This window comes from Ursus americanus, chromosome 14, assembly GCF_024610735.1.
Source record: "Ursus americanus isolate L20-20 chromosome 14, mUrsAme1.1.p, whole genome shotgun sequence".
Lineage (NCBI taxonomy): Eukaryota > Metazoa > Chordata > Mammalia > Carnivora > Ursidae > Ursus > Ursus americanus.
Window position 1 is genome coordinate 40,785,778 of NC_142140.1, and position 26,368 is coordinate 40,812,145.

At 52.5% G+C, this 26,368-nt stretch overlaps 1 protein-coding gene across 1 annotated transcript; it reads right to left on the minus strand.

Annotated features, from left to right (window-relative positions):
* Positions 1-266: 266 nt before the first annotated feature.
* On the minus strand, positions 267-26,368 carry PTPN23 (protein tyrosine phosphatase non-receptor type 23). The gene is made up of 25 exons (XM_045778877.2): positions 26,210-26,368; positions 17,965-18,039; positions 9,039-9,166; positions 8,708-8,784; positions 7,961-8,010; positions 7,674-7,805; positions 7,327-7,407; positions 7,125-7,256; positions 6,990-7,037; positions 6,511-6,567; positions 6,338-6,396; positions 6,119-6,198; positions 5,883-5,997; positions 5,725-5,790; positions 5,182-5,327; positions 4,601-4,912; positions 4,346-4,500; positions 4,094-4,245; positions 3,826-4,005; positions 1,976-3,737; positions 1,710-1,894; positions 1,511-1,615; positions 1,288-1,426; positions 1,071-1,184; positions 267-992 (listed from the first exon to the last, which is right to left on the minus strand). Exons 1-25 carry the CDS (start codon positions 26,291-26,293, stop codon positions 513-515), a joined length of 4,914 nt encoding a protein of 1,637 aa, XP_045634833.2. The 5' UTR covers positions 26,294-26,368; the 3' UTR covers positions 267-512.

Below are 26,368 nucleotides of genomic sequence, written 5' to 3' on the forward strand. Positions count from 1 at the left end.
CACTTGCGTCTTGCCCTAGAGCCGCTGCAGCACTTGCTCTGCACGTGCTCGAGCCGCTCCCAGCACGAGCCTGTGACGTGCTCGGTGCACAGGGCCGGTACCGGGTAGGGAGGCTCCGCAAGCGCGGGCTGCGGGCCTGCCTCCTTAAGCCTTCAGAGGCGTGGAAGGCGCCGAGCCACATCCATGCTCATTAAAGGCACCACGTTTCAGGCGGTGCTACCGAGGCTCAGGCTCCCTTCCTAAGGCAGCAATGGGCAGACGCTGGCCAGAGAACAGGTTGGTTTATTACTTTAATAGCAAAGAGCTGAAAAATATCAGGTCCCACAAAGGAGCAGAACCCGACCCAAGGCCCATGAGGCATTTCCACCCCACAGGGGTGCGGGCTGGGCCAGGTAGGGCTGAAGGCAGCAGGAATGGGAGTAAGAGACCAGGCCTGCCGGAGAGGCCCTGCTAGGGTGGGCAGACCGGCGCAAGAGATGATGTAGTGTAAGGACCGGGCAGGCAAAGCCTATTCAGGTTTTGTTGAGTGTCCAGAGCGGATCCAGAAGGCTGAGGGGGTCATCAGTGGGACGGGCAGCCCGCAGACCCTGCCCATTATGGGCCTGCAGAAAGTTCTGCTTGCTCATCCGCTGCTTTCCTCGCAAGGAGTTGTCCAGAGAGAAGGCCTCAGGAGTTAGGGAGGCCAGCAGCTCCAGGGAGGAGGACGGGGGCCCCAGGCTGGGGGCCTCAGGTACTGGCTGATCCTCCTCAGGCTGGGGGGCCTCAGGCTGGGGTGAAGAGAGGGGGGGTGGGGAGGAGGATGGGAGCTGAGCGGACTCCGGGAGGCTGGCTGGTGGCAGCCCCGGGGGCTCTACGGGGCCTGGGAGGCTGGCGGCCAGGGAATCCAGGCCCCCGGGAGGGCGGATGCTGAGCTTGGCAATGGTGGCCTGGATGGAGCTGATAGGCACGTCCCCGCCAAGGACCAGGTCCTGAGAGTCCTGAGGAAGGTGGTTCTAGGAAGACAGAAGTGGGTGGAGACCAGTCCACGAGGCTGCGGCTGGCCCCGCCAGCCCCAGGGGCTCCTTCCTCACCTTCTGACTGACGCTCGTGCCTGCCGATGGTCTGCCCGGAGGGGGCACGCCATGGCGCTGCAGGACCTGCTCCACGTGTCTCACCACCACCTCGTGGCAGAACCTGAGGTGCAGCTGGAGAGGGCCCTCGGCTTGGTCAGCCGGGCCGGGCCTTGCTGCCCCGCGGTGGAGGGCCCCTCCCACACCCACCGACCCGCCCCCACCAGCCGCGCCTCACTTTCTCCTGCAGCATGTGCTTCCTCTGCTGTCGCATGCGCCGCACCAGCTGAGGCAGCTCGGGGATCCCGTTCCCAGCCTCTACCTCCTGCACGGCGGCGTAGAGCAGCGCGAAGGCTCCCGTGCGGCCCACCCCAGAGCTGCGGTGGGAAGCGGGTGTAAGCAGGGCCCAGGGCTGGGCCCCCGTCGGCGGCCCCCCCCCCCCCCCCCCGTGCGGGCCGTACCTGCAGTGCACAACGACGGGCGTGTGCAGGGGCCGCTGGTGCAGGTAGTGCGCGTGCACCTCCTGGATGAAGCGCAGCAGGTTGCCGGGGCTGTCTGGCAGGCCTCTGCGGGGTGCGGGCGGGAGCCGAGAGCCGGCCTCAGCGGGTGCCCCTACCGCACCCCCCACCTGCCAGCCCCCACCCGGGACAGCAGACGCACAACTCAGGCCAAGTGGGGAAGTGGAGGTGCACGAGCGAGCGCTTGAGGCTCTGGTCCCGGAACTGCAGACTCAGCACCCGCTCCACGTGGGTCTCGGTGGCCCGAACACTGCTCAGCGCCAGGCTCAGGGCGCCGTGCACCATGGGCTGGCCTCTCTCAGTGGGGAAATAGCGCGCCACCTTTTGCTGAGGGACCAAGAGGTGAGGCCGTTAGGGCTCCTCTTCCAGGGTCCCTCCTGCGCAGCCCCCTCCCCCTCGCCCTCTCACCTTCTCCATCTCGGCCTCCGACACCAGCATGACGATGACCGACACCTTCTGCTCATGCACCATGAGCCAGAAGTCCGCAGCCGTGCCAGGCAGCGGTGCCTGGGTGGCCACCAAGGGTGGGCAGTAGGGCGAGAGCCCCTCCACGCGGCTGGCGTTGATGTAGTCGTCCTTGCCTGAGCGCAGCACCACGCGGTTGCTGTCGTACGGCATGACATCCTGGTGCCGGTTCTTCAGGGAGTAGCAGCGGGCGATGGCGATGGACCGGCCACGGGCATCATGCTCCTGGGCGTCCTGCAGCTCTCGCCACACAGCGTCCAGCGCCGCCGCGTCCCCCAGCTGGCCTCGGAAGGCCTCCAGCTCCTGCTGCAACTGCTGCAGCCTCTCGGGGTGCTCATAGGGGTCCTGCTCGATCAGCCGCAGGGCTTGTGGCCGGCGGCCCTCGGCCGCGTCCACCTTCGTAGGCTGCAGCAGGGGCTGCCCGCCCCCGGGGGGCTGGGTGCCTCCGTGCTGACTCTCCGGACTGGAGGACAGCAGGTCTGCAGCCGCGGTGCCCCGGCGTACACATGGGGGTGGCTCTGTGGCAGGGGGCCGAGGCGGCACTGGGCCGGGCCCTGGTGACGGGGCAGGTGAAGGCACCAGGTGGGGGTTGGGGGTGGGCTGGCCGGCAGGTGAGGGGCCTCGAATGGAGAGAGGAGCTGCCTGGGGGCCCAGAGGCCTGGGGGAAGGGGCAGGACCGTATGCCAGGGTGGGATGGGGAGACGGAGGTGGCCCAGGGGTGGGGAAGGGCAGAGCCCCTGAATGGGGGGGCAGAGGGTCCTGAGAGGGGCCCGGGTAGAGAGGGGTGTGCAGGGTTGGTGCTGGCTGTCCCAAGACGCCAGGCTGAGGGGCGAAGGGGTAAGGGGGTTGGGGGGGAACCCGCCCCGGAGCCTGGGGTGGGAAGAGGTTCGGATGCTGGAGTGGAAGGGGCTGCTGGGGGGGCTGGGGCCCAAATGCCACTCCTGGGGGATGGGGCTGGGGCCCAACCCTGGGGGCTGGAAAACCTGGGGGAATCCCAGGAGGAAAGTGGTGCTGGGCAGGGGCAGCTGCGAGGGGTGGCTTGGCCCCTCCCATAGGGTAGGTATAGGGCGTGGGCAGTAGCTGTGGCTGTGGTGGGGGCACCGGGAAGCAGGGCTGGGGAGGAGCAGGGCTGGGGTTTGGCCGTGGTGCGGCGTGGCTAGAGATGGGGGCCTGGACACTATCTACTGTGGTAGTGGCTGGCCGAACCATCTCAGGGCCCGAGAACTGGGGAGGTGGGGCTGAGGGCAGACCTGCAACTGGCGGGGGGGGCCCTACCCCCCCATAGGGACTGCTTATCACACCGTGCTGTGGGGAGGATCGGGGCACGAGGCCCAGCTCCGGTGTGTAGGCGGGGGCTGAGTAGAGGGCAGGTCCAGGGGCCATTGCCATTGCAGGGTGGCCTGGGGCCTGGGGGGCCCTGGGCTGCAACACTTGAGTGGGACCTGAGTAGGTACCAGGAGGTAAGGGACCTGAGAGATAGTGGGGTCCTGGGCCCGCGGAGCTGGGGAAGGGACTGGGAGGAAAGTGGAGTGGCGCCGCAGTTCCCAAGTAGGTGTCGGGTGGCCGTGGGCCAGCCACCATGTCAGGGGGCAGGCTGCGCAGCTCCTCGGGCAGGTCTCCTGGCTCCACTGCCTCCCCCTCCTCCCTCCGGGGCAGCAGCGGCTTTGGGGCCGTGGGCCGCGGGGGCGGCTTCTTCTTCAGCTCCCTGTGGAACAAGGTCAGGAAGGAGTGGAGCCAGACCCCCATCAGCGGAGCTGCGGTCTGGGCTGCAGCAGCCCCGAGGCCACACCCACCTGTCCAGGAGCTGCTGGCGGGCGGCCTCGCGGGCCTGGCAGGTGGACTGCGCCCGTTCCAAGAGAGCAGCCACCTTGCTTTCCAGGTCCGCATAGAAGTCCTTGCCCTCCTGGGACTTCTTCATCAGGTCCTCATAGGCTTCGTAGGAGGCCACCAGGGTCTGGAGCGTGGAGTTCCACCTGGTGGGCATAAAGGGCAGCAGGAGGTGAGGCGCTGAGCCAAGCTCTGCATGGGAGTCTGGGCCAGAGCGCAGGGCGGGACACTGACTTCTGGTCCAGTTCACTGAGCACCCGCCGCACGGCTGCGTACTGCACGTTGGCCTCGGTCAGCGCCCGGAGAACGTTGTCCTGGGCTGCCAGGTTCTGCTCCAGGTACACCCTCAGCTGGTCATACTTCTTCAGCTGCTCCTCAAACAACTTCTGAGGGAGGGGGGTGGGGTGCGGGGGGCAGACACTCAGGGCCTCACCACTGCAAGGTGGAGCCCACAGTTAGAGACTGTCCCCAGCTCCCCAACCCCACCTTCATCTCAGAGTGGTCCGTAGTCACCAGCGAGGCCGTGATATCATCCTTCTGGATGAGCTCCCGCAGCTGCTGCTCCAGGGACACGCGCTGGTCCCGCATCTCCTGCACCTTGGCCAGGATGCGCTTCAAGTTCTGCAGCACAGCCTTGTCCTCTGGGAGCAGCGGTGGTCGGTGAGACCAGCGGCTCCGGCCCCGCACCCCCTCCCACAGGCATGGACGGGGCGGGCGGGCGGGGGAGTGTGTGCGGCTCACCCGGGGTGAGGGCTGGCGTGGGCAGGGCAGCCCGGACCTGGTCCAGCGGCCCGCTGAGCAAGCGCAGGTTGCCCACGTGCAGATTCATGGCCCGGTGCAGCTCGCTGTTGGTGAAGGAGGCCTTCTCATGGACTTCCATGTACTTAGCCCAGTCTCGCCTCACCTCGGCCAGCTCTGCCTTGGAGCCCGCCAGGCTGGCCCCGGCCTGGCCCAGCGCCTCCTGCAACTTCTGCTCAAGCAGCTCGTCCTCTTCCAGCAGCTCCCTGATGTCCTTCAGGGAGGCCTCCACATCCGTGAACACACCTGACAGCACTGGGGGTGTTTGCGGGAAGGGAACAGCTCCTGACGCAGGCACACCGGGCACCCAACTTGCGTCCGTCCCCGGGGAGACAGAACCACCCACACGGTCAAGGGCTTGCGTGTGGCCCCGGGCTTGCTGAGCAGGGCAGACGCAGGGTGCCGGGATCCACGGAGGCCTCAGGGTGGGTGCTTGCACGACCTCCGTCCTCAGTGAACAGGGGACACGGAGAAGGCCGCTGCAGAGGACTTCTGCCACCCACTCGCTTCTCTCCCTTGCTAACCTTGCATGGACTGGACAAGGTTCCTGACGGTGTCGGGCCGGACACTGAGAGCCGCACACTTCTCCATGAGCTGGGGTGGGATGTGGCTGTACGCATCAAGGTTGTCCACGGTCTCAGGGTCCAGCTGCATTGAATCCATGAACTGACTGCGGGGTGGGGGGAGAGACAGGACCAGGTGGGCGCCGACCCAACTCTCTCTCCTCTCGCGAGGGTGAGCCCCCACCACTGAAACTAGGTCTGGGGTCCTTGCAGAGACAAATCAGCATCCTGACCTCCATCACTGGAGGTCTAGCCTGGCCCCACAGAACACACCTGGGGCACTGCTGAAAACAGACACAGGAACATCACCCTCCCAAGCCAGGTGACTGTCCCCCTATAAATCTAGCACCTAAGACCATGGGCAGGAAGGGCAAAGCCAGGAAACCTGATGCAAGAGGACATTCACTCTTACTCTCCCTGTTGTAAGCAGCACTGGGGACCCCACAGAGGCCTGCGTCCTCACCCACCCACCCATCCCCCTCCCACCTCCAGCCCTGCACTCACTCCAGGACCTCATTCTTGTCTTCAATCTTGGCCATCATCTCCCGAAGCAGCTTGGCCTTCTCCTCACTGCCAAAGTGACAAAGCAATTGCTGGAAACTAGGTCTTGAGACCTTCCAACCCCAGCTGTGCTAAGAACAGGGCCAGCCCCTCCCGCCCACCTGTATAGTGACGAGGCTTCATGAGCAGCCATGGGTACCAGTTTGGCAAAGATGTCAGGGCCTGTAACAGCGGGGTCTGTGGGGTTCACTGGTAAGGGCTTCACCAAGGGGGCGCCTGGGAGAGGAAGAATGGTGAGAGGAAGAATGGAGGCCCACACAAGCCTCCAGTCTGCCTCTGTTCTATACTCCCATCTTCACGCTCTCCCCCCATCCTCGGCCTCCCCTCAGCTCCAGACCTTTTACAGGCTGAAGGGTGTCCAGTGCTGGGACAGCCTCGTGGTAGATGAAGTCATTGTCCTTTTTGGCAGAATTGTACCTGGAGTCAGAAGCAGGGAGTCCAGCAGTCAGGCCACTGCTCTCAGCTACCGGGGCCTTCCTCCCAATGATGCAGGCAGAGGACCAAGACCCTCCCCAACAAGAAGGAACAAAGGCCACCCCCAGCCCCACAGACTCACTTTCCTCCAATGACATCCATAGCAAAGCGCAGTGCATCCTGCACCGTGTCAGGCTGGCCCTATGGGACAGGGATGGGAGGGGACTCAGTGCCAGGCCAACCCTCGGCCCCACCAGGCGTGCTCCAGGTTCTCTCAGGGCTCTGAGGGGCAGCCAGGCTCTTCCTCAGCTTTACCTTGGCCAACTTGATGGCTTCATTGAGCTTGTCCAGGGCACTCTGGAAGTATGCGACCTGTGGGGGGCAGCAGGCAGAGCCCGGTCCATCCTTCCCTCCCTCTGCCACCCCGTTAAGCCCTGCCTGGCCATGAGGTGACCCGCTGGAAGACCAGAAGCTGAGGAAGCAGCCAGGCATCAGCCCAGCCAACGGCACTGAGTGCGGCAGCCCAGCCGGCTCCACCTTACGGCTCCACCTCCCACCCAACATCCCCACTGGTGGGGGCGGGCAGCTACACCCGCAGTCCGCTGGGGATGAAGGTGAAGCAGATGGGACAACACAATACAAACACCAGACCTGCAGCTGTGGGGGAGGCAAGGATGTGGGGGTGAGGACAGTGAGGAGAGCCTCCCCCTTTGCTGTAAGGGAAGGGACCGTTCTAGCACCTCGTGAACACGGCTGGCATCAGTCCGAACCCCTCCTTGCCACAGCTCACTCACCCGCTCACCGAACTTCTGCTGCTCCTCAGCCTGCTTTCCCATGTGCAGCTGGGGGAAGAAAGGACACACACCACGACTTAGTCCCCAAGCTGTGGTCGCCCCCCCGCCCCCCCCCACCCGTCACGGGGCTCGCACATGAGCCACGGCTGCAAAGTAGTAGATCTTCATCTGCACAAGCTTCTTCCAGTCCTTCTGGATCCGGCCCAGCAGTGAGGCGGTGTCGGGGTTCTCCAAGGCCCGGCATGCCTCCTTGTAGTAATCCACCACCTGGGGGCCAGGAGTAAACTGAAGGCCTGCTCTCAGTCCCTTGAGGGCCACCATCCACCCCTGCCCCTACCTGTGCACTGATGCGGGCCACCAGAAAGCTCTTCCTGTTGTCCAACATTGACTTCTCCAGAAGGCACTCCTGAGCCTGGCCCTGGGCCGACAAAATGCAGGTGCATTCACTCGTTCACCCAGAGACCTTACCTTGCCCATCAGGGGGATCACAGAGAGATCCCCTGCCCTGTCCTCTCTCCTCCCGCCTTCGCCACTCCAAGCAGCACTGTCCTGCCCTGATCCACCGGGGACTCAAAAGATCAAAGCCAAGGCCCCACTGCCACGTGCACAGGGCCTGGTCCAGGATCCAGCGCTGGCTGTCCCCTCCCTGGACTGAACTGGGCCCCGACAAGGGCACCTCCTCACCAACATGAGGTTGACGTTGAGAGTGAGAATCTGGCGACTCATGTCCACGCTGTAGGCATGAGGGAAGTGCTCGCGCAGGTAGGCGAAGGCGCCTGCTGCACACTGGAAATGAGTACAGGAGACCTTCATGCCCTGGGGAGGAAGAGGACGATGATGGCCAGAGGCAGAGCCAGACAGCTGCCCGTGTCCACTCCCACGGGACAGGATGCAAACTCTGGAGGCAAAGAACACTTAGTCGCCCCCCTGCTTATGTCCTATGTCCCGCCCACCGCCCCTCCCCTCCTCACCTCCTCAGACACCCGCTTGTCCATGGCCCCCAACATGGAGTGCAGAGCCCCTGGGGAGTCAGAGGACATGGTGTCAGGGCTAGCCTGGGGCTGCTCCCCGAGTTGCCCGCCCCCATGCCTTTGTTGAGCATAAGACAGGGAGGCTGTGTTGTCACTCATGATCTGGAAGACAGGGTCTGAGAACTGGGGCAGTTGGTCCAAGGACACCCAGAAGGGGAAACTCCCAAGTCCATCCAAGCCCCTCAGTCTCTTGCTCTACACCAGGCAGACATGGGGGTGGAGGAAGGAGGAACTCCCATCCACAGCACCCCGCCTACAGGTCCGGTCTTGAGGCCCCAGGGATGCCTACACAGGACTCAGGCTCCCCAGCTTCTCCCTTGGGCCATACTGAGGCTAAGTCATCAGGGCTGACAGCAGGGCTAGTTGAGGCCAGCCTTGTTCTCTCAACTAGAACAGCCCAAAGCCATTAGGGGGGTCAGAGCTGTCCAGTCAAAGAAGAGAGGTCACCGCTCCTAGCCAGAGCACACAACAGCAACACCATGTGGCAGCCAGCCCAGCGGAGCTTCTCCCCAGCAGGGTGGCTGCCCATGGCCCAGAAAAGAGGTGCTGGCAGAGCTATGGGGAAAGTGGCGAAGGGGTCAGCATCCAGGGGCTTCTTTCCATGAGCCCACTGCCTTGTGACCTGCTGAGATCCTGGGTTGGCAGGGCTGGGAGGTAGGGCCAATGGGAAAGGGTTAGGCAGCTCACCGAGGTTGTAGAGAATGCAGGCCTGCTCATACTTGATGTCCTCATGAGCCACAGACTTGCCAGAGAAGATCTCGGTCCTGCAGACATGCCACCCCCATCATCTTAAGGGAAGGAGCTGGCCAGGGCCTTGAGGCCAGGTGAGAGGATGAGCCACCCCAGTGCAGGTCAGAGGGAGGCCTAAGGACACCACACCAAGCCACTCCCCATCCTCTGCAGCAGGAAGAGGGGAGGGGGCTGGGGAAGGGGAGGGGACATCCCCACCATCCAAACACCATGGGCCACCCCAGGGACCCTCCAGGCTCCCCCCGCAGCCCTGCCTGCCAGCTCTCACCAGGTGACAGGAACGGCGGCCTCCTGGCCCGAGCCCATGGGGACCCGACTCTGCAGGTAGTGGAGCTGGCCTAGGTACTTGCGCAGGACACTGCAGCCCTCAAAGTCCCGTGGGACACGGACAGCATTCTGGGGGGCGGATGGGAGAAGCAGGCCTGCCGTCACTTGGGGTAGAGTACAGGCAGGTCTGTCTGCCCACAGAGGCTCAAAAAAGAAATCTGCATCTGAGCTACGAGAAAGCCCACAGTGATGCCTGCAGCTGTTCAACAGCCATCCCACCAGCCAGGGCGGGCTGAGTCAGTCCCACCTTTCCGGAACGCAGTTTTACAATAGGCGTTAAAAATGTGCACGTACCTGATGCTACCCACAGTTCTGTATCTAAAACACACAGTAAAAGATACCCAGAAAAGCAACTGCTTGGTGAGCATACAGGGATATTTATCGCAGTATTATTAACAGGGTCAAATATTGGATGCCACCAACATTTCCATCAAAGAGAACTGTTTAAATAAGTTATGCCAAGACTACAAAAGCAAATACAGCCACAAAGACTGAAAACGAGAGTCTCTATTATGTTTAGATGTTCGTGATGTATTTATTGAGCCAAAAAAAGGTAACAGATGAGCAGTATGATTTCATTTACGTAAAATCGTATAGATACTGACAGCCAACTAGGTATATAGACAAAGATAAAAGATTCTAGAAGGTTGTACACCAAAATATTAAGTGATTACCACTGGGTAGCAGGGTGTACGTAACTTATCCTATTCTGTATATACACACAGAGACATACATTTCTTTTTATTGTTTACTCTTTACACCAAACACTTTCGCTTTTTCCTATTTTTAAAATTTTTTAAGATTTAAATTCAATTAACATATAGTGTATTATTAGTTTCAGAGGTAGAGTTCAGTGATTCATCAGTTCCATATAACACCCAGGGCTCATTATATCACATGCCCTCCTTAATGTCCGTCACCCAGTTACCTCATCCCCCCCACCCCCCTCCCCCAATTTCCACTTTTTATAAAAAACAATAAAGCTATTCCCATTTTGGGGAAATAAACAAAACAAAGCAGATGAACCCTGTGCTCAAACAGAAGAACAGACAACATCCTCTCCCAGAAGCAGGTGCACAAAACAAAGAAGGGACAGGCTAGAAGGACCATGCCCACCCTCGCCCCGCCTGCTGGAGAGAGCCATGGCACCCTTCCGCCCCCTTGGGGACTTCAGCAACAACAAGGCCCAGAGGAGAGCTGGCCAGCACCGGCTAGCAGAAACCCTTCTTGGAGGACACCGCACTCCAGAGCTGGGCTCCAAGGCCTCTGCCTGGGATGCTCTCAGAAGGAACGGCAGGGCAGGGCTGGGCAGGGCTAGTCGGCCCCAGTCCCACTCAACAGCGCTCCCCAGGCCCTCCGGCTCCTCTCTGAACAGGAGCATAAGCTCCCTCCTGCAGCAGCCTCCAGAGGGCCTAGAGCAAGGATGAGGCGTGTTCATAGCCATACAGCGAAGGTGTGACCTGTCCCTCAGGCCAGGGCTTCTGGAATCTGGTCACCACCCCCTCCCCATCAGAACCTCTGCCGTAGTCAAATAGCACAGGGACTTCACATTTTCCTTCAGGCTGACACATTTTTCAAAGTGGAGCCACATCCTAAGCAGCCGCCTCTTTGAAACAACAGGGCTGATGTGCTAGCTACATTTTTCTTTAACACTCACTAAAGCAGATTCAAAAAGGTAACAGAAAAGATTTGTCTTTGTACTTCCTAAAACCATCTCTGAGAAACAATGGAAGCAACCCTCCCTCCAAGTCACACAATTCCACCGGCACTTTTAATCCGGCCAAGGAAGAGGCCCCCCTGTCCCGGTGCACCTGCCGTGTTCTCGGACGCCCTGCATGGCCCTGCACCTGGAGGAGCTAGGCAGAGCAGGAGCAGCTGAGCTCGGAGATCACGCCACTCCCACCCCCCCACAAGCCCCTCACCATGCCTGCCAGCTTTATGCACTGTAAATCAAGAATACACCTCAGAGTTGCAACTGGAAGGTCTTAGAGACAACTCTTCCAGCCCCCGCTTTACGGATGAGGAAACAAAGGCCAGATCGCATAAAGAGGATTGCCTACAGCTCCCCAAGTTTTATCTGCCTTCCATTTCCAGGGGGCACCAGGGTGGGTCAGTTGGTTGAGCACCGGACTCTTGGTTTCAGCTCAGATCATGATATCAGGGCTGTGGGACTGAGCCCCTCGCTGGGCTCCACGCTCAGTGCAGAGTCTGCTTGAGAGTCTCCCTCTGCCCCTCCCCCCCTCGAGCCTTCTCCCCTTTTGCCCCTGCTCCCCCCACACGTGCATGTTCTCTCCCTCCCTCTGCCCCACTCCCCGCTCTTTCCCCCTCTCAAATGAATACATCTTAAAAAAAAAAAAAAAAAAGGATCTGCAATGGACTCCTAAGTAGCTCCCTTAATTGGAGCCTTCCACTGTTGAAACTCTTGGGCCAATTTTTCCAAAGTACAATAAGCAAACTGGCACTTGGCCTTGATAACACTGTCCCCGCGATGCTGTAGGCAGTACAATACTTCTTGCTTGGGAACTGAGCCTACGTCAGATCTTCCAGCTCTGGTTCCCATACCTGTTGCTCCACTGTGTCTCTGGTGAACCACCATACGCATGACTGGGACCACACCACCTCAGGAGGCTGAGGGAGGCATCAGGAAGTCCCGTGGAAGGATGAAGACCTCACTCGAAATTGCCAAATGAAACCCCCACTCCAGCGTCACACTTCCTGGATCCCTCATGAAGCCTCTCCTTCACTGGGAATCTTGGTTTTTCTCTTTGTTTTTTTCCCCAGGATTTGGCTCCTCTGCCTTCTTCCCTAATGCCGGAAGCTTAGCCTAATGCCGGGGTGCTGCACCGGGCTGCTCTGCTCAAGGACTCTTACTTAGACCACCACGTGACACCACAGGAACTTCGTTCTATTCACTGCTGAAGCCACAGGGCCTACAGGAGGCCCTGAGATTAGGAGAGCGGTCAATGAACATTTGCTAACAGAATGAATAAAGCAGGACTGGAACTCCAGTATAGGAAGAAGACAAAGAGCTCTTCTTAGTTCTCTTTGTTTGGGATCATGCTTTGCCCCCTGCCAGAGCTGAGCTGAAATTATTCAATATTATGTCATTTCTATTTAAAAAATGGGGAAAAATGCTTTCCTAATATTAATTCCAGAAATAGCATTTAGGCTATTGTTCCTTGTTTACTGCTAAGGGGCACAAGAAAGGTTAGAAACATAATAAAATTTAAGCGAATCTTTTTTTTTTTTTTTTAAAGATTTTATTTATTCGACAGAGACAGAGACAGCCAGTGAGAGAGGGAACACAAGCAGGGGGAGTGGGAGAGGAAGAAGCAGGCTCACAGCGGAGGAGCCTGATGTGGGGCTGGATCCCACAACGCCGGGATCACGCCCTGAGCCGAAGGCAGACGCTTAACCGCTGTGCCACCCAGGCGCCCCTTAAGCGAATCTTTTAACAATTAAAATGACTTGGTCTATAGTGCTTTGACAATGTTATTTTAACTTCCAGCTTTTAAAATAAAAACGAAATGTGTAAAATCACAGTGATTCTCTCTGGGCATGATTGTTTTGTTCTTTATATTTCTCTTATTTACCAAGTTTTCTACAGCTTTTATGACCTGTTAATTGATCAGAACACAAAGTGAGCGAGCGTACAGACACCCCGCCACTATAAGCGGCTCTGAGTCGCTAAGAGGACGAGGGGCCGCTGCACCCCCACATGCAGAAATAAGCCACCTGACACTGGCACAGTGGCCAGCGGCGCGCTCAAGCTGACACCTCGACGCCAGCGTCAAATCATTCTCACAATTATTAACCATGCTCTGGAAATGTCTGCCAATTCCAAGAAAATAAGGATTACAACCATTGGAAAGAAAGCAAAATCATTATGTGTATATGGTATGACTCGGGTAATTTGGAAAACCCAAGAAAATGAACTCAAATACCATTGGAAAGAAGATAATTAACGAAATAAATTGCTCGGGGCACCTGACTGGCCCAGTAAGGGAGTGTGCAACTCTCGATCTTGGCGTCATGTGTTTGAGCCCCACAGTGGATGGAGAGATTAATTAAAAATAAATAATAAACAACAACCAAAAACAAAATAAATTGCTCAACTGCTTCTCTCTATGCCAACTGTAACAGGTGGAAAAGATAAAAGAAGGGGGAAGGACACTCAATAATAGCAACAATAAAAAAAAGTCTAGGGGCGTCTGGGTGGCTCAGTCGTTGGGCATCTGCCTTCGGCTCAGGGCGTGATCCCGGTGTTCTGGGATCGAGCCCCACATCAGGCTCCTCTGCTGGGAGACTGCTTCTCCCTCTCCCACTCCCCCTGCCTGTGTTCCCTCTCTCACTGGCTGTCTCTCTCTGTCAGATAAATAAATAAAATCTTAAAAAAAAAAAAGTCTAGAAATAAACAAAAGTTTACTGAGAAACCTGAAAAAATAATATATGAAGAAATGCAGAGAACAGCAACCTCATAAAGATATTAACTCTATCTTATCAACCTTGTAAGTTTTATGAGCTCACAAAATTCCCAATACTATTTTGCAGAACTTGACAAATATTCATGTGAGAATAACCATGGAAAACTTAAAAAAGAAGTTATTATCAGGAATTAGTCTTACCAGATAGAAAAATGCACAACAAATAATACTTAAAATATTGTGGACTTGGGCGCCTGGGTGGCTCAGTCCGTTAAGCGTCTGCTGTTGGCTCAGGTCCTGATCCCAGAGATCCCAGAGTCTCTGCTCACCAGGGGGTCTGCTTCTCCCTCTGACCCTCCCCCCTCTTGTGCTTTCTCTCACTCTCTCTCAAATAAATAAAATCTTAAAAAAAAAAAAATACTGTGGACCTGTCACAGGAGGATAGATGGTGGAAGAGAACAGGGAATTCTGAATAGACCTAATGTGTATGTAAGAATTCAGCATAGGAGTGTTTCCAAAAATAGAAAAAGTATGGAGAAGTTAAAGCTTGAGCCTACCCTCATCTATCATATACTTAAATGCCATATAAAGGTTTACGTAAAAATCAAACAGTACACGTACTAAAGAACATCAGTAACTGCTTACATTTTATTTAGGTGATGAAGTTTTTCTCAGTGCATAGCAAAGGCAGGTTAAAGGAATGATGGGATGGACCTGACTTTAATATTTATATGTCAAATTTGAAAAGTTTGCATTAAAAACATAATAAAAACAATAACTGGGGCTCCAGGGTGGCTCAGTTAAGTGTTCGACTCTTGATCTCAGCTCAAGTCTTCATCTCAAGGTTGTAAATTCAAACCCCACACTGGGCTCCACGCTGAGTGTGGAGTCTACTTAAAAAAATAAAACCAAAACAAAAAACAATGAACTGAAAAAATTTGCATCACGTAAGACAAAGGAACAATATCAATGTGTGAATAAGTCTTATACATTAATAAGAACAAAGATAAAGGCATACCTCAGAGACACTACGGGTTCAGATCCAGACCACCACAATCAAGTGGGTCAAAATGAATTTTCTGGTTTCCCAGTGTATATAAAAGTTACGTTTACACTATACTACAGTCTATTAATGCAGTAGCATTATATCTTTAAAAGTACATACCTTAATTAAAAAGTACTTAACTGCTAAGAAATGCTAACCATCATCTGAGCTTTCAGTGGGTCGTAATCTTTTTGCTGGTGGAGGGTCTTGCCTCCATGTTGATGACTGATCAGGCTGGTGGCTGCTGAAGGCTGGGGTGGCTGTGGCAAATTCTTTAAGACAACAATGAAGTTTGCCCCACTGATAGGCTCTTCCTTTTACGAAGGATTTCTCTGTAGCATGAGATGCTATTTGAGGACATTTTACCCACAGAGCTTCTTTCAAAACTGGAGTCAGTCCTCTCAAATCCTGCTGCTGTTTTACCAACTAAGTTTATGTGATACCCTAAATCCTTTGTTGTCATTTCAACAACTTCACAGCATCTTCACCAGGAATGGATTCCAGCTCAAGAAACCATATTCTTTGTTCATCCATTAGAAGCAAGTCCTCATCTGTTCAAGTTTGATCATGAGATCGCGGTGATTCAGTCCCACCTTCAGGCTCTGATTCTAGTTTTCATGCTGTTTTCACCACATCTGCGGTGACTCCCTCCACTGAAATCTTGAACCCTCAAAGTCCTCCATGAGGGCTGGAATCCACTCCTTCCAAACTCCTCTTCATGTTGACATTTTAACCTCTTCCCATGAATCATGATTGTTCTTAATGTCATCTAGATGGTGAATCATTTCCAGAAGGTTTTCAATGGACTTTACCCAGATCCATCAGAGGAATCACCATCTATGCAGCTATAGCCTTATGAAATGTATTTCTTAAGGAATAAGCCTGAAAGTCAAAATGACTCCTTGATCCATGGGCTGCAGAATGAATGCTGTGTTAGCAGGCATGGAAACATTTATCTCGTACATTTCCATCAGTGCTCTGGGGTGACCGTGCGTATTGTCAACGAGCAGTCACATTTTGAAAGGAATCTTTTTTTTCCTGAGCAGATCTTAGCGGGAGTCTTAAAATATTTAGTAAACTCCGTTGTAAACAGAAGTACTGCCATCTGGACATTGTGGTTCCATTTCTAGAGCACAGCAGAGTAGATTTAGCCTAATTCTTCAGGGCCCTAGGATTTTCAGAATGGAAATGAGCACTGGCTTCAACTTGTAGTCACCAGCTGCATAGCCCCTAACAACAGAGTCAGCCTGTCTTTCGAAGCTTTGAAGCCAGGCATTACTTCTCTCCAGCTGTGAAGTCCTGGATGGCATCTTCCTCCAGTATAAGGTGGTTTCATCCACACTGAAAATCTGCTGTGTGGGTTGGCCGCCTTCGTGAATTATTTTCTGGACCCCTTGCTGCAGCTTCTCCATCAGCACTTGCTGCTTCACCTTGGACTCTGATGTTAGGGAGACGGCATCTTTCCTTCAACCTCAAGAGCCAACCGCCGCTGGCTTCGGACTCTCCTTCTGCAGCTCCCTCACCTCTCTGAGCCTTCACAGAATTGGAGAGAGTCAGGGCCTTGTTCTGAATTAGGCTTTGACTTAAGGGAATGTTGTGGCTGGTTTGATCTTCTATCCAGACCACTTGAACTTTCTCCACATCAGCAGTGTTACCATGTGCTCACTGGATTAACACTTTTAATTTCCTTCAGGAACTTTTCCTTTGCATTCACAACCTGGATAACTGGTGCAAGGGGCCTACCTTTCAGCCCACCGTGGCCTTCAACCTGCCTTCCTCACAAAGCTTAATCATTTTTAGCTTCTGATTTAAAATGAGAAACATGAGACTCTTCCTTTCACTCGAACACTTAGAGGCTGTTGTAAGGTTATTTATTGGCCTGATATCAATACTGTTGTGTCTCAGGGAACAGGGAGACCCAAGAAGAGAGAGAAATATGGGGAACAGCTGGTCGGCAGAGCAGTCAGAACGCACCCAACATTTACCGATTCAATTTGCGCGCTTTTATGGGGTCTATGGTGCCCCCAAAAGCTGCAACAGTAACCCCAAAACTCACCGATCACACATCACCCTAACAAATATAATAACGAAAAAGTTTATAATATTGTGAGAATTACCAAAATGTGACACAGACACACAAAGAGAACAAGTGCTGTCGGGAAAATGGTGCCAACAGACCAGCTCCATGCGGGACAGCCCCAAACCTTCAATTTGTAAAAACACAGTATGTAGGGGCACCTGGCTGGCTCGGTCGGTGGAGCACACGACTCCTGATCTGGGGTTGTGGGTTTGAGCCCCAAACTGGGTGTAAAGATTACTTAAAAATAAAATCTTTAAAAACACACACGGTATCTGTGAAGTGCAATGAAGCAAAGCGCAATACAAGGTTTGCCTATGGAACTCTAGAAGAAAAATGGACAAAAGACACTGGCAAGTCCTAAAAGAAGATATGTGATACATTAACAACTGTGAAATCTTACTATTAACCAAAAACTGAAAATTAGAACTCAATACCCTTTTCACCTACCAGACTGCCAGCACTGCATGGTAACAGCAGCAGTAGGCATGTACTGTGCCGGGGGTGGGAATGAAAGCAAGCGTCTCCTGTTCACCCACTAGTTCCTACAGAAACAACCAGAAGTGCCCAAGGATGCAGACACGGATCAGACTGACAACGGTGAAAACTGAAATAACCTAACGTTCTCTGAGACCAGACTGATTAAATCACAGTGCAATGGAATGATCACAGGACGTTAAAAATACTATGGTTCTGTGTTCATGGATACAGAAACAAATCCACAACACGTTAAATGAAAAAGCCGATTACGTAAACTATACAGGCAGTGTAGGGTCCTACTGTGTTTTTATACAGTATCCACAGTCGACCCTGAACAGTGTGGGGTTAAGGGTGCTGACCCCCCGCACAGCCAAAAATCCACTATAATTTGACTTCCCAAAAACTGAACTACTAATAGCCAACTGTTGGCCAGAAGCCTCACTGGTAACATAGTCAATCAACACACATTTTGTATGTTATATGTATTATACATTGTATTCTTATAATAAAGTAAGCTAGAGAAAAGGAAATGTTAAAGAAATCATAAGGAAAATACATTTACAGTACCGTACTATACAAAACCTGCATAGAAGTGGACCCACACATTCAAACCCGTGTTGTTCAAGGGTCAATCATATATAAAATTACAAAATATACACACAAAAATTTGTGAGGATTTTTTTTTTGTGGCTTTTTAGCATTTTCAAACTTTTCTATCATTAACTTTGCTTTTAAAGAGGAAAAAATATTAAATTAAAACAAGAACACAGTTCCAGGTGGTTTCTTCACCCCCCACCAAACCTGTCCTGTCCACAAGCGCATAAAAAGACTATCCTCCTACCTGTCTGAGCAACTCCAGCTTCTTCAGTTCCTCATTGTAGGCTTCTGGGTTCTCTCCGTAATTCTTTAGGACAAACTAGAGAGAGGGAGAGAGAGACAGAGAACAACGTAAACCACAAATACAGAACACTCCCCTGCTCTCACTCCTGCCCTGAGGCCTTGGCAGTCACCAGGCTAGATCCACTACCAGCGTATCTGCTGGACCACTGGGAGCTCTACCTCAATCACGGGGTAGCACTAAGATGCTGACCATGGGGGGCGCCTGGGTGGCACAGCGGTTAAGCGTCTGCCTTTGGCTCAGGGCGTGATCCTGGCGATCTGGGATCGAGCCCCACATCAGGCTCTTCTGCTATGAGCCTGCTTCTTCCTCTCCCACTCCCCCTGCTTGTGTTCCCTCTCTCGCTGGCTCTCTCTCTCTCTGTCAAATAAATAAATAAAATCTTTAAAAAAAAAAAAAAAAAGATGCTGACCATGGGAGGCTCTACCTTTGAGCAAAATGGAAAATACGACCGGCTGGCCCTACGTGAACACGCTGGCTGGTCTTCATGAGGCTGCAGCCCTTTCTGTCAAGTTCAGGACTCTGGCAGCTCTGGATGCTGGGGAACTTAGCTGGCTGAAATGGGATCCTACTGAGCATCCCAAAACAGGCCACAGATTCAAGCCTCCCTCAAGGACTGGACCTTGCTGTGTTCTGGAATCACAACCATAATCCTAACCCAACAACAAATGCAGACAAGAGATACCACACAAGAGTGGGAGAGCAAAGCCTTCTCCACCAGCCCTACTGGCTAGGAAAGGGCACCACGGTATAAATGATTTATATCATCCTCACCTTGGAGAAAGGCCCACAGGTGTGTGACGGGAATGTTCCAGACAGGAGAGGGAAAAGTCAGTGCCCACATCAGAGAGGGGACTGGCACGCCTGGCCACAAAAGCACTCACCACCTCAGGAGCTGACTCTCTCAGAAATGAGCACATTCATCAGTCTAGAGGCACAGCCTGGGCCAAAAGACCCCTTGTTCACCCAGGATCAACAGACTAAGGCCGCTGAACTGCCCCTGTTGCGGTTCCTGCTGCCTAAGGTAGCAATCTGGGGGAGCCAGATGGACCCATTCCGCAAACGCTACGGGCACTGATGCCCACCTCACAGGTTCCCTAAGGCCTTAACCAAGGTTTGTGAAGCAGAGAAGGAAGCTAAAAAGTCTGAAAAGAGGTGCTCCGTCCAGTAGCACACTCATGCCATGTCTGTGGCCCACTCACCTGTTCTGAGGTCCCTTCCTAGAACCTATGCCACACAGCTGGGGCATTAGCCACAAGGGAACCCGGAAGGCCATGTGGCAGCTCCTACCTGCCCGGGCAGGGAAAGGGAGAGGAGGGACAGGCAGAGGGGAGGCGCCTGCTGAGCTTAGTTCAGCATCAACCAGTTACTTTCCCAAACCACCAACCCTGACCCTCTTCTGTTGGTTTTACCTCCTGCAAGTCCCATGTGTCCATGAGCTCTCTTCTCTAGCCTCTTGTCACCCCTTCAAATTTACCCCTTACCTAGAGGCCAGAGTTCTCTTTCTAGCAAAATCCACTGTCACTCCTAACTTCAAAGCCTTCTGAAACACACACACACGTGGGGAAAAAAATAAACCCAAACACACTTTCCTCAGGATAGTGAGATTATGAGAAATGAGTTGCAATCTAAAGAGAAAAATTGTAATCTGAAAAGGATGTGCAACAATGGCTCCCAGAAGCCTCCAAAACCAAAGGTACTCTAGGCACAGAGTTCATGGCCCTTCACAATTGCTCCCAACAGCCTTCAAGGACTCTCTTCTAGCAACTCCCAGGGGCCCCAGCCAACAGTCCTGTGGAATTGCTGCTCTCAGGTCTCAGTGCTTGTTCACATGTTGTCCCCTCTTCTCTATTAAGACTCAGATGAGGGGCGCCTGGGTGGCTCAGTTGGTTAGGCGTCTGCCTTCGGCTCAGGTCATGATCCCAGGGTCCTGGGATCGAGCCCCGCATAGGGCTCCCTGCTCAGCGGGAAGCCTACTTCTCCCTCTCACACTCCCCTTGTTTGTGTTCCCTCTCTCACTGTATCTCTCTGTCAAATAAATAAATAAAATCTTAAAACAAAAAAAAAAAGACTCAGATGAAATGTCACTTCCTTGAACTTTAGCCGCTGCTCTCCCTACATTCTAAACATGCCTTCACCAGACCGTGCCTGGCACAGTGGCAGGGTCATGGCAGTGACACCCCCCCAACCCACACCAAGCAATAAGTGCATCGGGAATGGTAGGGGCCTTATTAGATGTGTTAGATACTCAGCAAATGGTTCCATTTACAGGAAATGCAGAGGATGGATGAACAAACTGAAAATACTAAAAGGAGACACTCAAGAAAATTCAAAAGATGGGACCAACAATTAACCCAGTCTCTGAAAAAAAAAAATCAATGTCATGGGGGTGGGGCTGAACAGGAGACTAGTCTAGATTTTAAAAGATTAAAGAAACAGAACTAAATACAATATGGGAACCTTGACTGAAACTGAATTTGGGGGGAAAAAGTCGAAAATATTTTGGGGGGGTGCCTCGCTGGCTCAGTGGGTAGAACACGTGACTCGACTTCAGGGTCGTTGAGTTCGAGCCCCACTTTGGGTGTAGATTACTTAAAAATAAAATCTTTAAAAACAATGCTTTGGGGACAATAGGTGAAATTTTAATATAAATTATAGTAGAAAGTTTTTGTCAATTTTCTTATGTGTGATGATAATATGGTTACATAGGAGAATGTCCTTACTCTTAGGATGTGCTGAGATGTGTACAACTTACTTTCAAAGCTTCATGAGATATATGCATATGCACGCACACACACAAAGAAAGAACACACAAACACGGTGAAATCAAACTCTTTAGAGCTGCAGAATGGAGTCTGGTCAGGATCTGAAGCTCCCGACAGAGCCTGAGAAGGAAGGCTCAGCAGCAGGAAGTCCTTGGACTCTGCGATCACAGACCAGGAGCAAGAACTAGAAGGCAACGACAGGACCCCAGTGCACCTACACAACCAAAAGCCAGTTAGGGCTGAGAGGGCCAGAGAACCTCCAGAGCCTGGGCAGGCTCTGGAGTAGCTGGCAATCCTTTTCTGAGGAAACAGTAAGACCTATGGACAGGTCTATGTTAATTGGGAACGTGTCCAGGATCAGAGCCACTGCGGGGGTGGGGGGGATAAAAAAGAAAAGGAAGGAGTTACAAGTGCGAAACAGTAAGAGAATGGAAAGACCATTTCCAGAGAGAAATATCAATATGATGTCAAGACCTCTAATACGGACTCACACGCATTAATTCTTGATTCTCACAAGCTGATGAGGTATATGATTTCTATGTTACAGGTGAGAAAAATGACGACCAGATTAGTTATATAATCATTTGTAGCAGCTGAAAGTCACTTAGCAATTAAGTGGAAAAGATGGGACCTAAACCAAGGTCTGCCTGATTCCAATGTCTATGCTATTTCCATGCTACTACTCTTCTCTTTTACGGAGCAACAAATGGCATGAAATTTTTTAGGTAGATGAGATCACTGGAAACAGTGATCCTGGGTCCTGCCATTTTTTTTTTTTTTTACAGATTGGAAAAAGGGAAACCAGAGATTAGCAATGGCAGTGCTAGAACCCTAAGCCAGGTTTCCTGACCCAGGGATATTCCATTTCTTTTCTATTAACACGTTCTCATGCTTCTGTGTATGTGCCCCCCTGCCACCAGGTGGTGGGGGTGTTTAGTTTTTGCTCTTAATTTGGTATAACACCTTGGAATTTCACGGTGCTAATTAAAGCAGTAATCTAAGAAAAAAAGAGAATAAAAGGCATCACATGTGTGAACATTACCTTTGTTCACCATACACTTATTTCCTTCTTCCCCACTTGCAGGATTTACTCAAATATGAGGCATTCCTTGGGCTGGTCCATGGAAACACACATAAAACTAAGTCCCAAATACAGAACTGCTAATAAATACAATATATGCTTTAATACTGAACTTCAAATGAGATTAATTTTATTCAGAGAAAGAAGTTTTACTGCCCCTTGATGTCAGCAAGCCTAAAACGAAATTACAGGCCAAGAGCACTGAGGATGAGAACAGACCTTCATCCTTGCTAGTCTAACACCTAGCCCTACACTCAAGGAATCTCTCCGACATCTCTTCTAAACAACACCAGTAAGGACAACTCAAGTTACATCTCTTGGCGGGTGCTAGAACTAGACTAGGTCATTCAACCAACACTTGTGAAGCACTCTCCACACACAAGTATTTATTACTTCCCGAGTAAAGGAAAGAATCTGGAATGAAATGGATACTGGTTTTTGGTGTATGCGACTAAAGTCAGAGAGAATGAACTGGACAATGCACGTCATCTGCTCCTGAAGCTATTCTGCTGTAAAACACAACTGGGCGGACAGGTTCAGTGACTCCAAATCTCTGATAAGAGAAAAGACAGGTCACCACCAGAGGTAATGGGAGTGTCCCATGCTCCTCACTGCTGAGGAGGCAGGGTCCCCTTTTAGGCCTCTGGTCGTCTTATTTTCTTTTCTGTGCAAATGGCAAGTGTTTCAAAGGAGTAAGCTATCCCATGGGAAACTGAGAAAAGGGAGAGAAATTCCACAAACCTAAAAACCAGACTTTACCCACAAGTAAATAAGATGAACCATAAGAAGAGGTAGTAAGAGTGTGCGCACTGTTGCGCAAGTCAACTGAGTGCTAGGACCTGTCTGAATTTGGAGGAGTGGGGTACAACAGCCAGGCAGCTAAAGGGGCCCTGAGGACGTACGGTTCAACCTGAGTAATGAAAGGGAAGAAAGGAATTCCAGGAAGGACCAGAGAAAGAACAAAGGCCAGATGCGGAAGGAAAAGAGGCTGGCAGTTCCTATAGGAGAGGCCTGGGGGAATGAATTAGAGAGAGGCAGGCTGAAGCCAAGTCCTGGCAGGCCTTGAATAGCAGGCAGTTTCTCTGGAGGAACCTGGTGGAAAGGTGGCGATTTAGAGATCAATCCAGCCAGAGTGGGAGGAGGGGAGAGGCCCAGAAGCCGCTCAAGTTAGCAGGGTGGCTACCACATGATACATCTGCCCTTGAGGAAGGGTTACCATGTGGATCATCAGAAGATAAGCTCCATGAAAGCAGGGATTTTTGTCATTACATACAGCCCTGAGTTTCCAGGGCAGGCACCTACAGTCACTCAATAACGATTTGTTCAATAAATGAATCAGAGATGGATGTTAACAGCTAAGTCTAAGTGAGCCTGACTTAAGCTCTAGTGCAGTTGATTAAGGGCAGGTGTTTGGGAGAAGAGGCAACAACTTCAAATACCAACACCTGTCACCAAATCGCTCGGTGATGAAGAGCACAAGTCAGCCTTCATCAGCTTCCAGTGAGTCAGCACTTTGGGCTCCAAAGCACAGGTAAGAGAGTACAGAGCCAGCAGCATTTTCCCACCAGAAAACATGTGGGCCCCGGTATCCCAACCTAAAGCTTGGCACTGCAGTTCCAAACTGGCTTGCTGTTCTCCTGGCTCTTATTTCACGTTACTCCATAACTGAAGGCACGTCCATCAGGAGTGAAAACCAATACTAACCATTACGAAAGGTCTTTTCAACAGCCCAGGCTTTACAAAGAAACAAACCCTTTAGCTATCTGGAAAACTCCTATTCATCCTTCAAAGCCCACCAAGCCTTCTCTAATGGCCCCTCCTTAGGCTGGTACTTCTGTACACATACTCTTCCACTGATACCACCATTTAATTTTTAAATTTCCTCTACTAAATTGAACTCCATGAAAGAAAAAAAAGAATGTCTCTTATTCATTTGTGTTATCAAGGTAACAGTGCTCAACAGATTGACCTCAACAGAACGAATTTTTACCCCAGTAAACTAAATTCTACCTCTCAGCTCCAAATCACTGGTGAAGGGTCCCATGGCTGAAAGAAAGGGTAGAAGAGGACAAGGGTATGAGGGGCAGAGTCGGGGCTCTAGGGTTGGGGAGAGGCGTTCGGGTCAGGAAGAGTTCCCAGGATGAAGTGGCTTCTGCAGTCTCCTGCAGAAGAGTTCCAGGGTACTCTGACGGAGTTGGCCATTCACAAGCCCCGCCCACCCACAGGTTGCTATTCCTTTTCAGTGGGTTCATGCAAATACATGCCACAGTCTTAACCTACCAAGTAAGTGGCAATATCTTCCCCAATCCCAAAGAAGAGGAAACAAAGAAAAAGAGCTGATGTCTAGGAAGTGAGCAGTTTCTTCAGGATTTGATACCACCTCAGGCTAAATGGCTAATGAGCACCTACTCTCATGGAGGCTCAGAGAGGCTTCCAGAGAAGTCATTACTCACATAAAACCCTGTTGGTTTGGTAAGGGTGACCAGAGTATCAAAGGCTAAGTTCAAACAAAGTATTTCCTAGGATTTCTGGGCTAAGATTTTATCCACTGGATTTCCATAAATTTATGGTCACCATGTCTAAATTCCCTCTCAAATGTCATTCAGTCATTTGAGAAACATTTTCCTGAATGCCAACTATGTAGAGGGACCCCTGCTAAGCTTCGAGGGCAGGGAGATGCTTCTCAGGTCACTTAGAATTGAATAGGGGGGTTAAAACATAGCACACATACTAACACCAGGAAAAGAATGGAAAAAGGGATTCAGAGGAGAGAAAGATTAACCCAGATGAAAGGATTAAAGAATGCTTCTGGAAGAGAAAGAACTGTACCTTGAAAAGATGGCCAGAACCAATATACAGAAGGGCCCCATCCCCATCCCACAGGACAAAGAAGAGAGCACTTCTGGATGGAAGAAATTCCACAACCAAAGGCACAGAAGAGCAAACATACAATGTTAGGAGAACAGCAAATGGCTGACTATGAACAGAATCTGTATCAGAAATACACAGATCAAGCATACACTGGGCCCTCAAAAATACTGAAAGGGCTGGGGTTGGTCAGGGAGAACTCTATATGGGTTAGGGCTGAACTTGAAAACAAGGGAGTTTTGTTGTGTTTTAGAAAAATTCATCTAAATGAGCTTGCATGGAAGAGCAGATAGAAGACCAAAGTCTGGGGAAAAGGTAACAAAACTCTCAAGTTTTAGATTAATCTAATTTCCTCTCTTTACAAATGAGGAAACAAATGCCCAAAGAGGTTTAGTTTAATGACGGAATCAAAGGAATACAAATTGTTAGTGTCTGAACTAAGGCCCTGGCAGTGTAGAGAGGGAGGGAGACAGCTTGGAGGAACCATTTTCAAACCTACTTTCTCCTACCCCTTTTCTTGAGTACCTTGCTGAGTGGTGCACCGTCTCGAATACCTGGGACTGACTTTGGCAGTTGCTCTGCTAAAACCACAAGGATGCCAACCTGCAACAACCTGGTTGCTCCTGTTCACTCCTGCTCTGACCCAATGCTACTAGGTGGCCCTCCCCAAGGCTGATGTCTCAGAGGGCACCTGATGCTCATTCAACACACCTGGCCCCTCTCCGAGCCAGCCCCACCTGATCTCGCCAGAGGTCTCTTGCCTCCACCACCACCAGACCAGCCTGTCTCCCCCGTTCAACTGAAGGTTCAACACAACAACTGCTAAGGTTTCTCCAGGAACTACAACACTGTTTAGCCCCTCCAAGCGGTTAAGAAAAGCAGTCCACAAATATCAAGGCACTATATCTTTGGATCCTAGGGGGCTCCCGAATATGGTTCTTCTTAAGAGACCAGGGAGAACTGCACCAACTGTCTGAGAGACCCCAATCGCAGAGGTCAGGCACTCCTCTGGCTCCCACCTTTAAAACACACACGCTGAACCACATCCGCGGCGTCCGTCCCGGGAGGATCCTGGACCGACCGCACACTTAGGGCACAGGTCAACGAGACGGCCAGGGCCGCCCACCCCCCCCCCCCCGCGGGGCGGTCCGGGCGTGGAGGAGGAGGAGGGGCGGAGCAGAACCAGGTCCCGAGCGTCACACCCGAGGAAGTGCGCTGCCTCGGTGGGAACTGTGGATGGCCCGGAGCAGAAGTCGGGAAGCGGGTTTCGACGAGACTGTGGGTGCTAGCCCCGAGCGGGCGAGGAGGGGACAGGAATGCCTGCGGGGGGTGGGCCAGGCTGAGGAAATCCAGCGGAGGCCCCTCCTGGCCTCACTCGACCAAGGCCTAGGGAGATGATGGACGCACAGGGAGCGTCACGCGCGGGCAGACGGCGCTACGCGGGAGAGGTGGGGGCTGTGGGGGAAGCACTTACCTTCTTCACGGCCGGCTGGAAGAGGAAGTCACCGGCCTCCTTCAGGTCCAGCCAGATCATGGGCATGCGGGGCACGGCCTCCATGGCGGCTGGCGCCCGCCGGCCACCCGGCCGCTCCCCTAGCTGCCCCAGCAGCTGCCTCAGCCGCGAGCCCCGCCC

Excerpts from the sequence above, each read along its gene's own strand:
- PTPN23 (XM_045778877.2), bottom strand. The coding sequence starts at position 26,293 with ATGGAGGCCGTGCCCCGCATGCCCATGATCTGGCTGGACCTGAAGGAG. Across the intron at positions 1,427-1,510 it reads CCCGTCGTTGTGCACTGCAG|CTCTGGGGTGGGCCGCACGG; the intron begins GTACGGCCCGCA and ends TTCCCACCGCAG. Across the intron at positions 1,185-1,287 it reads AGCACATGCTGCAGGAGAAA|CTGCACCTCAGGTTCTGCCA; the intron begins GTGAGGCGCGGC and ends GGCCCTCTCCAG.